This window comes from Scardinius erythrophthalmus, assembly GCF_964197995.2.
Source record: "Scardinius erythrophthalmus genome assembly, chromosome: 13".
In the NCBI taxonomy this organism is placed as follows: Eukaryota; Metazoa; Chordata; class Actinopteri; order Cypriniformes; family Leuciscidae; genus Scardinius; species Scardinius erythrophthalmus.
Genome location: NC_138233.1, coordinates 35,977,361 through 35,993,000, shown reverse-complemented (window position 1 = coordinate 35,993,000; position 15,640 = coordinate 35,977,361). Strand labels below are relative to the sequence as shown.

The window sequence follows — 15,640 nt, the reverse complement described above, 5'->3', positions numbered from 1 at the left end:
TCTCTCTCTCTCTCTCTCTCTCTCTCTCTCTCTTCTCTCTCTCTCTCTCTCTCTCTCTCTCTCTCTCTCTCTCTCTCTCTCTCTCTCTCTCTAGTTGTTTTGTTTTGATCATGACATCGGGTCAAATGTGGAACCACATCCGAGGACCTCCATACGCTCACAAGAACCCGAACACTGGCCAAGTGGTTGGTTACACTCTTTACCTCACGTTTGCTTTTATATTTTAAAGACACCATGAAATGGCTTCACAATCACCAGTTTCAAATCATTCTAGAGTGCGTTTGATTGGACAAAAGTTGAGTCCTCAGTATTTTTGCTCCAGTTTCCTAGAGGAGAAAGACTTTGGGCCCTATCTTGCACCCAGCGCAATTTACTTTGTACACCGACGCATGTATCATTCCTATTTTGCACCCGCGCACAGCGGACTTTTCCCTCCACAGAAGCATATCGGTATCGTCGGTAAATTAGGGAATGGACTTGCGCTCCCGGGGGCGGTTCAGCGCAAAGAGGAGGCGTGTTCCGGCGCAAACGTTCCCTGGTGCTGTTTTGCAGTTTCAGAAAACAATTCCACCTAGTCTAAAGTCAGTGCCGTGTTCAGATGCTATTTTAAAGGAGAACTCTCACGCATAAATTTGGTTACCTCTCGCGCGTGAACTCGACAATCGATTATTATGGGCTTTGACCGAAAACAGGAAGAAAATACAGGTATGTGCGCTGGCTGAAATAACATCATTTTTATTCATATCTTTCACATCTACTGCAGTCAGATTCACCCGTGTTCACTCTGAAGGAATCACTCACATTGGCTGTGCACTTGTAATGACACATCAAGGATGTTAAGAGGCTAAAAGCAGCTTTAAAACTTGCCCCATTGAAGTCAACAGGGTGCACATTTTAAAAAGAGGATAACACTGTGTAGGCAACACCGATTTTTGTCGTTGTTCTCTGTATTGACAGCACTCCAAATGTACAAAAAAATGAGCTCAATGTTAAAATTGACCGGAGTTCTCCTTTAAGGGCGCATGCTTGGCCATAATGTAGCGTGTGCACAACGCACATACACTTTGCTTCTCTCATCTACACACAGACGCAGCAGTTGCCATTTTTGAAAACTATACATTATTACAAGGAAAAATATTCCACACGAGGGAAATCCTTGTGGTGTCCATGAAGATGTGAAAAGGCATAAATCTAGCTTACACATTTACCCAAATTATTATACGTCTGTTTAATCGAAGCTAATTTGGGTGTGTTTCTCCATCCCCAATGTCACTTCTCTGTGCTTTACGGCCCTGACGAGAACGTTGCTCTCCTCGGCTGTGAACCGCTCCTGGCGCGCGCCTGGCAAATCCACCGTTATAATAGCAATCCGCTATGGAAAAAGCGTGCCTGCTCTTAAAGGGAATGTGAGATGTCGCTCTGATTGGTTTATTTCACGTTACGCCCAAACCACACCTATGAGTAATGAAGCGACTTCAGACCAACCCATTTTAGATTTGCGTCTAGACCCGTCCGAGACCCGCCCACAAAGTTACTTGCGTTTTGCGTTTGATACTTGCGTTTCAGATCGTTAAAATAGGGCCCTTAAACTCTTTAATGTGTGCATTTGATGAAAGTTTATTTTGTCATCTTGCATAAAGCTAACATCCATAGACTAAAAGCCAAAAATCTTCTTAATGTTCCTTGAGGGTCACTTTTGATATTAATAAAGTTTTTGCACACAAAAAACAGTGCTATATTTGCAAAACCTGGTAATTCCCCATCCTCAATCAGATAGGCTTGTTTCTGGTGCTTGTCAGTAAACATCCACAGTTATGACTGATAACATCACAGCCCCCTCAGGTCTCAAACTCTCTCCTTAAGTTCTCACATCTACAGGTTTTTATATCACATGATAATCCACTGTATATGTCTGTCTTTGATTTCAGAGCTACATCCACGGCAGCAGTCAGGCTCAGTTTGTGGCCGAGACTCACATCGTCCTTCTCTTCAGTATCCTTCACAGCCACTGCGCTCAGATCAGTTACACCGCACCAGCCTCTTTTGGCATTTAAAAACCACTGTCAGGATGTACTAAAGACACGCAGTGTAAAGTTAGTGCTGAACGTGTGGACAGAGTTATTTTTGCTGATGTTAATGCACATGCATTTGTAGGAGTTTCCCTTTCAGACGCAAAATTTATGGGAGGAGAGAATTTAAATTATCATGCAAGATGATTTACTAAAGTTTGCACTCGTCAATTTACTGGTGTTTGCATCATTATTTACCGTCCAAAATAAGCATGTCTTAAACCAGATGCAAATTGGTATATTGCGTTGGTCATTATGGAAATGATCCGCTGTGTCTGTCTGTCGACAGTAGATCATGAGCAGAACTTTCCTCTCTCTAATTTGCCCTGTTTAGTAAGCCTGGCTCAATGTCTACTACATGGCAAGCATCAAACTATTTGTTGGTCACTTGTTTTGTTTTGTTGCATTGTGCCGTGAAGCTCCGCCCACACTGAAATCTCATTGGTGCTCATACCCATCCGTTCAGTCAGTGAGATTTAATGTTTTTGGGGAAGTCTCTTCTGCTCACCAAGGCTGCGTTCATGTGGCCAAAAGGACAAACAGTAATATTGTGAAACATTATAATTTACAATATCTGTTTTTATTCCTGTGATCAAAGCTGAATTTTTAGCATCATTACTCCAGTCTTCAGTGTCACATGATCCTATGATGATTTAATGCTCAAGAAACATTCATGATTATTATCAATGTTGAAAACAGTTGTGCTGTTTCATATTTTTGTGGAAACGTGATACTTTTTCAGGATTCTTTGATGAATGGAAAGTATAAAAAAAAAGTATTTATTTGAAATAGAAATCTTTTGTAGCATAAAAATGTGCTTCAAGATGTTCAAACGTTTGATCAATAGTGTAGCTCTACACACAGATGTATATCATCTGTTCTGATTGGCCGTGCCTTTATTCGCACACATCATGAACGTGATCCTGAACCCTGATCCAGATGCTGCGGTGACTCTAGGAATGGTTCTGCTTCATGAGGCTGCGACCTCCGACCTGGACGTCGGGAAGAGGAAAAGTATGCTGTCAATCCACCAGTTCTGCATAGACTACAGTGAGAACCGGTCTAATGTGTGTCATGTTTGTCTCCAGTCATGTGTATGGCAGGAATCGGGCTGGTGGTGCTGTTCTTCAGCTGGCTACTGTCTGTCTTCAGGGCCAAATATCACGGATATCCTTACAGGTGAGACCGTTAGACCATCATTAGCCCAATAATCCCATTGAAATAGCAGTGCAAAGAGAGTCTGGGAGTCATAATGAAAACGCTTCTGTAATGCAGGTTGTTGTTTATAATTTAATAAGTTGAGTAAAATGTTTAATTGAGAAATGAACATGAGTTTGATAGTGTCTTAGCGTTTGCTCCGCTGCTGTTTGTCCTGAGCTGAATACACTAAACTGATGATCGTGATTTGAGATGTCCCTACGATCATCTCGACCTTCAGTGAAAGAGACGATCTGACGAGTGTCATGTGATCAACAGGCGCGTTTCCATTACAGATTTGCGCGAAACTTTTGCGTTTTTTTTTGTTGTTTTTTTAAATGTCGACAAAAAACGATTGCGAAATGACGGCGTTTCCATTAACCGATGTTATGCGACTAAAACTTAATTTTTTCCTCTCGCGATCAGTAAAATCATTCCAAAATGGAGGTTTATGTACTATATCCAAGCCACTGCACTAGCCATTATTATTAATGGAAGGAGATGTATGTGTGTTTTCCAAGCATTAATGGTAAGGAACGACCCTCATTATACTGGGGAGCGGCACATATGAAGTGTTTCTGGGTGTTTCTCCCTCATATTTGGTTGTGGCATTTATTTGAGGTTTAGAATCCATTATTGCTGTAATTCTTTTGTCTTTTATGAATTCTTAAGAACTCTGTCTCGTATTCTGTCCAAACACACCGCGCCGTCTACGTCAGGTGACCTGTAAATGCGCAAAAACGTGTTCCCATTAAGTGTATTTTCAATTCCCAATTTCAATTTGCGCAATTTAACGCGGCTAAGGTCTCTAGTTCACTTACATTTCATTTGTGACCCAGAAATGGTGCAGAATCGTGAAAACTACAGATTGTACTTCCGCATTTTTGCGTCCCCGCCCACAGACCGTCGGATCGGCAGAGGGTTATTAACAGAACAGTTATTGTGGATTATGGTAAAAATGGATCACTATGATAACAGCTTTCTCAGCGGTATGCTACAGCGTTTTGCTTCGGTGGATTTGACAGAAGGCTGTTTCTTTCCGTTTTCCCCTCTGTTTGTTTATGCTCATCCAGGTTGAAATGTTGACTACAAACACAGAGGTTTTCCGACTGTCTGTCACTGCCTTCTCTTTGCAGCCTTTTTTAGCCGCTGCCTACAACACACTGGATCCTTCACTGGAAACTGAATCTAACTCGCTTCCGCTAAACCTTTACTCTTTGAGTTCTTCCACTGGGAAAAATACAAGTCGAGATCATTGTCTAAAAGTTTGCTAAGAAGTATGTCCTACTAAAGCAAGACGGTAATTAGATGCGTCCCAATTCGCCTACGTATAACACTCCCTAAAAGTATGTACTGTATGAATTCGGACACCACTACAAAATGGCCGACCCCCGATATAGTGCACTATATAGTGAATAGGGAGCAGTTTCAGACACAGCTAAGGTTTGTGACAAACGTGCATCCTGTCGCCATTACCTGCCCTGTCAATCATCTAGTCAGAGTTCAAATCCTCCACATTTCATATCATTTATTTTACTCCTGTATTGTAGAGAAAAGTAGCTCGTTGATCTGCCAGTCGTGGGTCTTTAATGCAGGAACTCTCCTCAAGTGTTTGTATAATGATGCATTTAAAAGTTAATGGGCTACCAGAGCTTTACAAAAGTTCACAGTGTTGTTGCAGAGGAAATATAATGTGGATAGCATTAAATATTTTTTCTCAGGTTAAATGTTGATTGTTAGTCACTCAAACCTTTATCTAAACCTCTTTATCGTGACCGGCAGTCACGCACATCCGCCATGTTTGTAGTTTATTAACTTTTTATTCGTGTTTGTAGTTCAGAACCAAATCCTCCTCCAAGTGCGATGGATTATGGGCAATATTAGGAGTTATAGTGAGCACGGACCCACACTTCGAAAATAGTAATAGTAATAGTATATACTACTATAATAGAAATAGTAATCTCACGTATTGTTTGGGATGGATAGTATGTGCATTGGGACACAGGGCTTGACTCCAGAGCAGACTGGTGGGAGTGGCCTTGGATGGCAACATGCCCAGTGCATTATGGGTATTGAAGTTTTCAATAACACTTTATTTTACAGCGTCCTTGTTACGTATGTTACATGTACTTACCATAGTAATAGCAGTAAATTATGCATAATTCCATGCACCTAACCTGCAACCAAACCCCTATATGTGACCCGGGACCACAAAACCAGTCACATGGGTAAATTTTTGGAAATTGAGATGAAGTCATCTGAAAGCTGAATAAATAAGCTTTCCATTGATGTATGGTTTGTTAGGATAGGACAATATTTGGCCGAGATACAACTATTGAAAATCTGGAATCTGAGAGTGCAAAAAAAAATCTCTTTTAAAGCTGTACATTTATGTTCACGATTGTGCTGCATTCACTCACAAAAATGAATGTTTTATATATTTACGGTAGGAAACTTACAAAATATCTTCATGGAACATGATCTTTACTTAATATCCTCATGATTTTTGGCATAAAAGAAAAATCGATGATTTTGCCCCAAACAATGTATTGTTGGCTATTGCCACAAATATAGCCGTGCGACTCGTGACTGGTGACGTGATCCAGGGTCACATATATTAAGTACATGTAGTTTATCAATATTACTCAGTACTTATATGAATACACTGTAACAATGACACCTTAAAACAAAGTGTAACCATGTTTTCCTAACTATTGGACAAAAGGGACGACAACAGCCTGTTTTCTCTAGTCAGGTCGCACCAATTTAAAAAATACGTTTTTTTTTTATCACCTTTCTACTTTATAAGCAGCCTTAGTGTTTATGATAAGAATTGTAATTTAGAAATGTACTGGACTTGATTTCCTTTCTAACATAAACTCCTGTTGTTTGTGTGCAGCTTCCTGTTTGGCTGAAAGAGGACCGGTGGAGGAGCGCTGGGAAATATTAATGCGCAAAAGTGCCTTAATGTTTAAAATGAGTGATTGATTCGGTAAAGTTCTGCTCGACCCTGTATGTGCCTTCTTGCTTTTTTTAATATATGTTAAGGATTACATTTTAAAGTTTTTAATGAAAGTTTGTTCACTTCATTGGATGTCTCTCCCTGATTGGTCTAGTCTAGGGTAACGTGGTGTGGGTTACGTGTGTAAACACAGAGGTTAAACTCGCTCGCGAATGAGGTTTTATTGCTAATCAGATGTACAGTTTTATATTGAATTTGGTTGGGTCAGAATGCGTAGATTTGGAAGACGCACAAAGGCAAGCAAGGTGTTTTCAATTCTACCTCATAAATGTGCATATCAAGTGTCCAAAGTCGAATCCGAGCGGATCCGGGGCTTCTGGGGTAGTTGAGTGTGAGATTGAGGAAACCTCAGGGGGAATGAACGTGTCTTAATGCGCAGAGTGTTTGCTCATGTCTTGCCTCAGGTGATGATTTCTGCCATTAAAAGTGCCTTGATTGCTCGTTGCATTGTATTTCTTTTGATTGGTTTCTCTTCCAGTTGTACATCTATGCTGACAACTTTCTCATTCTGCTTTGAGTCACTCGGTTGGTCTCTTCAGTGAAATAACACAATAATATTTGATGCGCCAAGTAGGGCTGTGCAACGATTAATCGCATCCAAAATAAAGTTTTGTGTTTGTTACATGTGCGTGCACTGTGTATAATTATTTTGGATATATAAACACACATGCATGTATATATTTAAGATTTTTTTTATATATATATATATATATAAATACGGTATAAACATGCAAATATTTCTTCAAATATATGCATGCATGTGTGTGAATTTATATATACAAAATAATGATTTTTATGATGAGTAAAGTTTTCACAAACTTTTATTTTGGATGCGATTAATCGTTGAACATTCTTAGCGCCAACTAATTATTGTTCTTTGGCTAAGTTTGCAACGTACTCTCCTACCTACTACTTGAGTATTCATATTATTATACTACTATTTCTGTATTATGAATGTTGTGCACATGGTACAGCTCCCTAAAGAAGTTCAGTATACAACAGAGCCCTCTGTGTTGAACTATATCCCACAATGCAATCTGCTCAACTTGACCTTCCATTTCCTGTGATAAATAATCCGATTGACGATGCATTGTTTGATCAGACTGCTGATGTTAAAGATAAATATGTAAAAACATAACCGAAGCATGACTGTCTTGAGCTGATTTGACCAATGGTGGGTGTTTGTGGGTGGGGCTTCCCGTTGAGCCAACCAATAGCAGTTGAGGGGTGTGTTTGAAAAGTAATTATATGTAAATAAAAAAGTTTGAAAAAGTATGATTCTTCTTGCACTTGTATATTGTGTATACACAAAAAGACTGGATTTACTTTTAAGATCTGAGAAGTCAAATCCACTCATAGAATGAAATATGCATGAATACTTGATTAGGCTATTATTTTTAAAGGACGCTACTATGTAGTGTTTCACACTTATTTCCTAGCACGTCTGCTGGTCGTCTCAGCTGGGGTAAGTCCCTGGCTCTGACTTGCGAAAATGCCTTCAATGTAATGGTTTTCTTCAATGATATTTGCACGGCTGCTGTCTGGCCAGTAGAGAGCAGTGCCGCCTCTCTGAACTGAATTACACTCCAGAAACCAAGAGTCATGGAAGAGAAAAAGGCCTTTCTGATGTTTTCCCCCTTCCTATTTTCACCAACCATAATTCCTGATCATCCTTGAGAATAATGTAAATAGGATGCGGAAATCGACAAGACGTATAGCAATTAAGTATAAGCTTAACACTCCTGTCAAGAACACGGATGGGATAAAACTAATGTTGAAATTAGTAATTATTAATGTGTGTGTGTGTGTATATATATATATATGAAGACCTCAGATGCAAAAGCCTCTAAGTGCCATCTGAAATTTTCTTTTAGAATGATAATTTTTATCAAGCTCGTATATTTAATTTAAGTAATTTCACTTAAATGACAATTAATAGGTAATTTTCATTGCCAATAAGTAAAATTACTGAACTTAAATATACAAGCTTGATAAAAATGATCATTCTAGAAGAAAATTTCAGATGGCACTTAGAGGCTTTTGCATCTGAACTCTTCATATATATATATATATATATATATATATATATATATATATATATATATATATATATATATATATACAGCCAAACCAAAAATTATTTAAAAAAAAAAACGGTATAATTTATAAAATATAACTTTTGATATTGTTTTACTAGTGGGTGCAAGACACTATAGTTAATTTATGAAAGAGGATAGCAAAATTAAGTAAACTATGACATATAATACCCAAAAATCTTCATACAGTTACCAGCAAAATGTATAAATTGGTATTATACTTGTGGAGTTAAATTTAACAGCTGACAGATATTCTACATAAATCATCTGTAAGAGTCTAACAGCAACATTGACAAAACCAGTGAAATATCAACTGATCTGATAACTCTGAGTTCTTGTCATATTTTATCACCATAATAAACTGATAATGTTGAAGGTGTCTGAATAAATGATGGTTTGACTGTATACTAGTTAAATCAAACGGTTAGTGAAACTGTTCAGGATCTTTCATATATTTATATTGTTGTTTTGCTTTCATTCATAGACATCCCCAATCTTTCACTGTTCTCCTTTTCTGGACTTTTATATTTATATTTATCCGAGCTAATCAGTGTGGATTACACAACTGAAGAAATCCTTTCTTACTGTGTTGTCCTCTTTGATGAACATGTCTTAACAGGTGCTTGTGTGTGTGTGTGTGTGTGTGTGTGTGTGTGTGTGTGTGTGTGTGTGTGTGTGTTTGTGTGTGTATAATGTGCCGCAGAAAATCCACATGTTCTGGTTCAGATGTCCGGGAGCCAATCACGGCAGACGTTGTCTTTAACTCCATATAAGGAGAGGCTTGAGTGCTCTCAGTAGTGTTTCCCGAGCTGAAGGCACGCATTGTTCCTCACTGGGACGCTTCCCGGGATAAATGTGTGTAGCACGCAAAACAAATAACCACATAGTATATAATAATAGCATATGCTTTCCACAGAAGCCCTAAGAGTCCATGCATTCTCTATCGTGTTGCCTCATGTCCACAACTTAAAGTTCTTGTGATCTTGACTAAAATCTTCTGTGATCTTGACACAACCGCATGTTGGTATTATTGTACTGGTGCCAGCCAAGCTTCCGAGATGGTCCTCACTGCAGAGCATAAAATCCGGGGGGAGGAGTCGGATAAAATCCAACTCCTCCCACCTTACATACCTAAACCTACTAATCTCCACCCCCTGATCCCTAAACCCACCCCTAAACCTACCCATCTCCACCCCTAAACCTACCAATCTCCACCCCTTATATAAGATCCGACTCCTCCCCTCGGATCTTGTGTACTGCATTGAGGTGCTACTGAAGCTTCCTGCATTGATCAGAGACTCACTCAAGCAAATAGAGACCTTGAATGTGTAGTCACAGCGTACAATGGGCAATTATTAAATCTATGATGGCAAATTTCTCGCAATAAAATTAGCCTACATTTTGGGAAAATAAAAGAGAATGCTTTTTGTTATGTTAAGATCACATGAAAATTAAGTCAAGATTACAAAAAAAACAACTTTTTTTTATGTGGAGATAACCAGAAAATTAAGTTGTAAACATGATAAGAAGAAAAAAACAGGAAAAAGATAAAAGCATGGCCTCTCAGGGCTTCCGTAGCTTTCAAATGTATTGCAGCTAAGATTATTTTGCTTTAGTGCAGTAATAATCTATAATAATAGACATTCCCCCAATATTCATAACAGTGATTATTATTAGGGATGCACCGATATGAAAGTTTTGGCCGATACCGACAATTCTTTATATTTGAAAGCTGGTAACCGATAATTTGGCCGATAAATCAAAATTAAAATTTTTATCTAATTTTTGAGAGCCTGATTACAAAAACAAAAATCTCACCATTAAAAGCCATGACCCAAACACAATTATAATGTTCTCATAATTTTATGTAGCCTGTAGACAGCCTGTAGACATGTAGACAGACTTATATGTTGCATTAACTGTATTTTCCTTTTCTGAAGTGATTTCAATCATATTTCAAGAAATACAAAATCATCATGATGAACAGTGTGCATCTGAAGCGTCTCGGCTCAAGGAAATAATACAGTATTTATCAGCTTTAATATATCGGCAAAATTTTCTTATTGGACTGATAACGATAACATTAAAAATTTACATATTTGGGCCGATACTGATATGGTGGCCGATATATTGTGCATCCCTAATTAATACTGATATATTTTTTTTATTTATTTTTTTGGTTAAATATTTGGACCCCTCATGTCAAAAACTTGCCGTAAAGTGTTAAAAACTTACAGACCCTGCAATGCACCAATGTGTTGTTTTCCAGTAAAAGTTTTGGGGGGGAAATTCCCTTGTGTTTACTTGACTTATGTTTAGAGAATTTATTTTTCCTACCCCATTGGTAATGTCTTGTTTTTTAAGCATAAATCTACCAATAACAAAACTAAACTTAATTTTAAAGACAAAATCAATTGAAAACAAAACGTAATATATTGCAAAATTTTGCTTCTCAAGTAAATTCACCCTATTTTAAGGGTATTTAGATTCTGGCTGTGTCCGAATGCTGAGAAATGCATATGGAGGTAGGAAGGCAACATCTAAATCCAATGATCGTGTCACTTCCTGTTTCCTGGGATTCCTTCATCTAATCGATTTCTGAAGGCAACATTGATGTGTGCTTCGCTGCCTAGATGATATCCCATAATCCTGTGCGTTTAATTCAGTGACTAAATTAAGATGGCGTCTAAAAGTTGTGGTCAGTTTGTGTGTAAATGTAAGTTTTTGTAAATGTAAGCTTTAGAACTTTTTCTACTTTTTGTGTGAGAAATTACTACCGTAGTAATTTCATATTTGCTGAGTGATCACCAAAGCTTGCTCTATGTTGCATGTTGTAGATCAAATCTTATCGCTGCCTCAGAAGTCTGTCTGAAATCAGTTTTGAGAGGGTCATTCGTGCTCAAATGCAGCCACTGCTCCTTAAAAGATTAAGAAAATATCTTCCAGGTGAGCGTGTCCGAATGCCTGAGGCTGTACAGAAACAAGTCCGCTGGGATTGGGTGGTGTTAAAAGTCTTGCCTGCAGTGTTGAGATGTGCAGAAAAGCTCTTTTTAAGGTAACATTTTCGGAGAGCTTTTCCTGTATGACGTAATTTCTTCCAGGCTTTCCTTGAGTGAAGTGAGTTGATTGGTGCTTGTCCGGAAGGCAGGGAAACATACCAGCACATTCTGTGAGGAAGGAAAACATTTGTGCCAAAGCTTTTAGCAGGTTTGTGAGTCTAACCGTTAGCAGGATAATTCATCAATCCCACGGTACACCGATTAACCCACACAAACCGCACAACTGAAATACAGCGGCCGACATGCGAACGCAACACTAAGGCACGTCCAGAGCACTTAAAAGTATCTGATATCCTGAACTTGTTGCACTTTACTGTATTTTACTTTTTTTGAAAAGATTCCAATCACATTTCAAGCAATTCAAAACCATCATGATGAACAGTGCGCATCTGAAGCGTCTCAGCTCAAGGAAATAATACATTATCGGCTTTAATATATCGGCCAAATTTTCTTATCGGACCGATAACGATAACATTAAAAATGAACATATATTGTCTGATACCGATATGGTGGCCGATATATATAATATTGAGTTAATAATTAATTAAAAAAAATTTTTATGCATTTGGACCCCTCATGTCAAAAACTTGTCGCAAAGTGTTAAAAACTTTTACAGATTTCGCAAAGCACCAAATTTAGAAAACTGCAATTTGAATATAGCGCGTAACATGCTAACGCAACACTGCGGCACGTCCAGAGTAAGTAAAAGTATCTGATATCCTGAAAATCAGGTCTTGTTGTGAAACAGCCGGACACCTGTCAAATGAGGGAAGATACACTCGGGACTCTGGCTATAAAAGACACATGATTTATAGATAAAAACAAGTCCAGTTTAGTTTGAATGACTTGCAGTGTCACACCCTCATCTCCCTGTCTCTGTTTTGTGTCTACAGTCGGTCTCTCTGTGCACATTATTGTTGTTAAAGCCTGCCATGTGCCTCAGTCCGCTTTTAGCTTTGTGGCCAACAGAGATTTTTCTTTTTTATGATCCACGGCCTAACTGGGTGGGTCAAAAGACATACGGCTCACCACAGTTTATAAGTCTGCGAAAGACCACAAAACCGAACCAGCTCCGTTTGATCCAGTTGTCGTCAGATTGGATTCATTCAGCTTCATGTGCAGTGTCAGAGTAAATGAGATCTGACTGAATGAGGAACTACACCCTGATCAGGCCTGTCAGGTTTACAAGATCAGTCAGTCAAGCCTCACCTCGAAGAAGGGTGTTCGTCTCTCAGGTGAGAAGCCTCCAGCAAGGGCTGAGGTGACAGTTGAACGTTTAGTAATTGGTACTGGATTTAGTGTTTCTTCTTGAAGGAATGTTAGTGTTCGTGAGAAGATATGAAAATGACTTTTAAATTCATAAATATCAGTGCATGAGAAATTGCTAGAGATCGCTGCAGAATGAAATTCTGCATAATTCGTAAAAGGCCTCCAGGTGATTACATATATCAATATTTGCTAAACATTCTCAGAAAATAACATTAAAGACCATTAAAGGGTTGCAGAAGAATGGCTTTAGATCAGAGGTCTCCAGTTCTGCTTCTGAAGGGAGGCTTTAAAGGAGTAGCTCACTTCAGAATTAATATTTCCTCACTCCCACGTCATCCAAGATGTTCATGTCTTTCTTTTTTCAGTTGAAAAGAAATGAAGGTTTCTGAGGAAAACATTCCAGGATTTTTCTCCATATAGTGACTTCAATGGGGTCCAACGGTTCGGAGGTCCAAATGTGAGTTTCAGTGCAGCTTTAAAGGCTCGACACGATCCCAGCCGAGGAATAAGAGACTTAGACAAACCATCGGACATTAAAAAAATAAAAATAAAAAATTTATATACATTTTAACTACAATCTTGCACTAGCTCTGCGATGCGCCACGTATCACGTAATCACGCTGAAAGGTCACGCATGTTCCGGTTCAAAAATGTAGGAAAAACTCCATCTCATTTTCTCCAACTTCAAAATCGTCCGACATTAATGTTTTTCGCTATTTTCCGCTTTGTAAACACCAGGTCGGTTCTTCCGCCTGTCACCCGTGACCTTGTAACGTGATTACGTAATGCGATTTTTCATTTTTGGAAGAACTAACCCTTTGAATGCTTGTCAGATGCAGCACGTCTCATCATCGCTGCAACCGAGTGTGACGAGAGAACAAGGTTAATGACCGTTCATATCTGCTCCTCATGTTTATGCATCATTAGCCTTGATGGTTCACTATTTAAGTATTACATAATTGTGCATTACATGGTCAAGCGTATATTTCACAGCCCCTGGAAATATGAGGCTTTAGAACTTTATTCACAGCGTAATATACTCCTAACTTGTTGACACAACACAGATATAAGCTGTTCACACAAATACCAGAATGGGTAGCTATAAAAGTGAGCAGTGTCATGAGTTTTGTCACCTGATGTCATTCTAGCTCGATTGTGTGTGTGAGATCTTCACCCTTGACCCAGGACTGCTGCAGAACGCTATTCATGACAATAAACATCAGCACAAAGTACACAAACGTACTGTCACGATGAGCAGGGAAGAGGAGAGGGTCTAATCGCAGCAGTTTTCATCAAACAAACACACAAGCAAAGATAAATCAAACAGGGAAAGCAGATGAAAATAATCCAAACATAACTATATTAGTGTCCACACCAGCGGACGATATCATTATAAGTGCGCTGTAATTTTGTCTTCTGTCACTTTAAATGCCTGAGCTCTATAAAGCAGGATGGACTCTGATTGGCTGTCAATGGTTGCATCATTCATCAGATAGGAAAAAAAGAATGTGTTTTAGAAGAATTAGAACGTGGTTTCTGCTATTCTTTGATATATCTTTATCGTTATAATTATCGTCCTTGGTGTGAACGGACCTTAACAAGGAACAGGTATGTTTAATGGGTTATTATGCAGACTAGCAAGGGTAACTATGGATACAAAGGCAAACAGGAACTAAACACTGGAAATGAAAACCAGAAATATCAAAATAAGAGTCCTTGAACACAAAACACAGAGGAGATCATGACACAAATACTTTGCATTTTATAATCAGGTAATATGTTGTAATTTCACTGTTTGCTATACACCACCAAAAATGAGAAGTCATAACTATTGTAGTTATTAAACAAACAGCTACGACATAAACCATTCTGCTTTGTCCAGTAAATCCTTAAAAATGGGAGGACTGTGTATAAACTTATTATCATTTGCACTGTATGCATTATAATTAATATTAATATAATTAAATTAACAGAAAAGTTCAGAAAATGTCTGGGTAATGAGCTGACAGAATATCTTCTGTTATTTTTGGGATTTATTTAACATTTGCAGTTTGTATACTATTAAATAACAGAAAGTGTCCTTTTTTATTGTATGTAACCACTAAAACACAGAAAATGTCCTGTATTTTTTTACTGTCTAACACACTGTAAATTTACAGAAAAGCTGCCAGTACTTTTTCTGTTGTGTGTATACCCTCATTTTGAGGGCTTAATCTCACAGATCAGTATGAAGTTCATTGTGCTTGAGCACAGAGTGTAAACTATAAAAGCCCTGTCACTGCGCAGTCATGTACTGTCTGTCTTGTGCACACACACTCAGATTCAGCAGGAACACTGTGCAGGTCGTGCCAACAAAGCTCTCTGTTGATCATTTACACTAAAACCCATGTTTTGAAAAGACAGTTTATGTTGTGCTACAGGAAAGCGAATGTCTTCATCATCTTCAGTGTGATTTTTACAACTGTGTCCCAAAGCTGTTTATATCACTGTGCTCTGATTGAACCTTTTTTATAGTTTTATGAGATATTACGTCATCTTCAAACCACAATTTTTAACAGCTTAAAACCTCCAGCTTTTAGATACTGTTCAGTTATTGGCTTTTCCTAATTGAATGTCAGCTTAATAAAGACAAAATAAATCTGCAACCCTGTTGCATACAACCCTTTTGCTCTTTCGTTTTTTTTTTTTTTTATGTTTTATGTTTGTATCTAGAAAATAACACACATCAGATGTGTGATAACACATTACAAATCTGTATGCATATGTCCAAAATTGTTGTAATAGGGTTGAAAAAAGTCAATACTCCAAATTGTACATAAATAAATGTTTTTTTTTATTATTATATTTAATTTGATCTATTTTGTAACCAATACACTGTAAAACATTTTTTTTTTAATCTGTTAAATTTACAGCCAGATATGTACCAAA

The 15,640-nt window shown here is 38.1% G+C and overlaps 1 protein-coding gene across 2 annotated transcripts in view; it reads left to right on the top strand.

Annotated features, from left to right (window-relative positions):
• The window catches only part of magt1 (magnesium transporter 1), a 12,970-nt gene extending 5,421 nt beyond the window's left edge, over positions 1-7,549 (top strand). Inside the window, exons 6-10 of one of the 2 annotated variants that reach the window (XM_081383322.1) lie at positions 96-185; positions 1,929-1,992; positions 3,009-3,083; positions 3,158-3,248; positions 6,166-7,549. In XM_081383322.1, coding sequence (XP_081239448.1) covers positions 96-185; positions 1,929-1,992; positions 3,009-3,083; positions 3,158-3,248; positions 6,166-6,181 — 336 coding nt within the window. In that variant the 3' untranslated portion in view covers positions 6,182-7,549. The remainder of the gene's footprint in view (positions 1-95; positions 186-1,928; positions 1,993-3,008; positions 3,084-3,157; positions 3,249-6,165) is intronic. The other variant, XM_081383323.1, reaches the window with a different exon arrangement.
• The last annotated feature ends 8,091 nt before the right edge of the window (positions 7,550-15,640 follow it).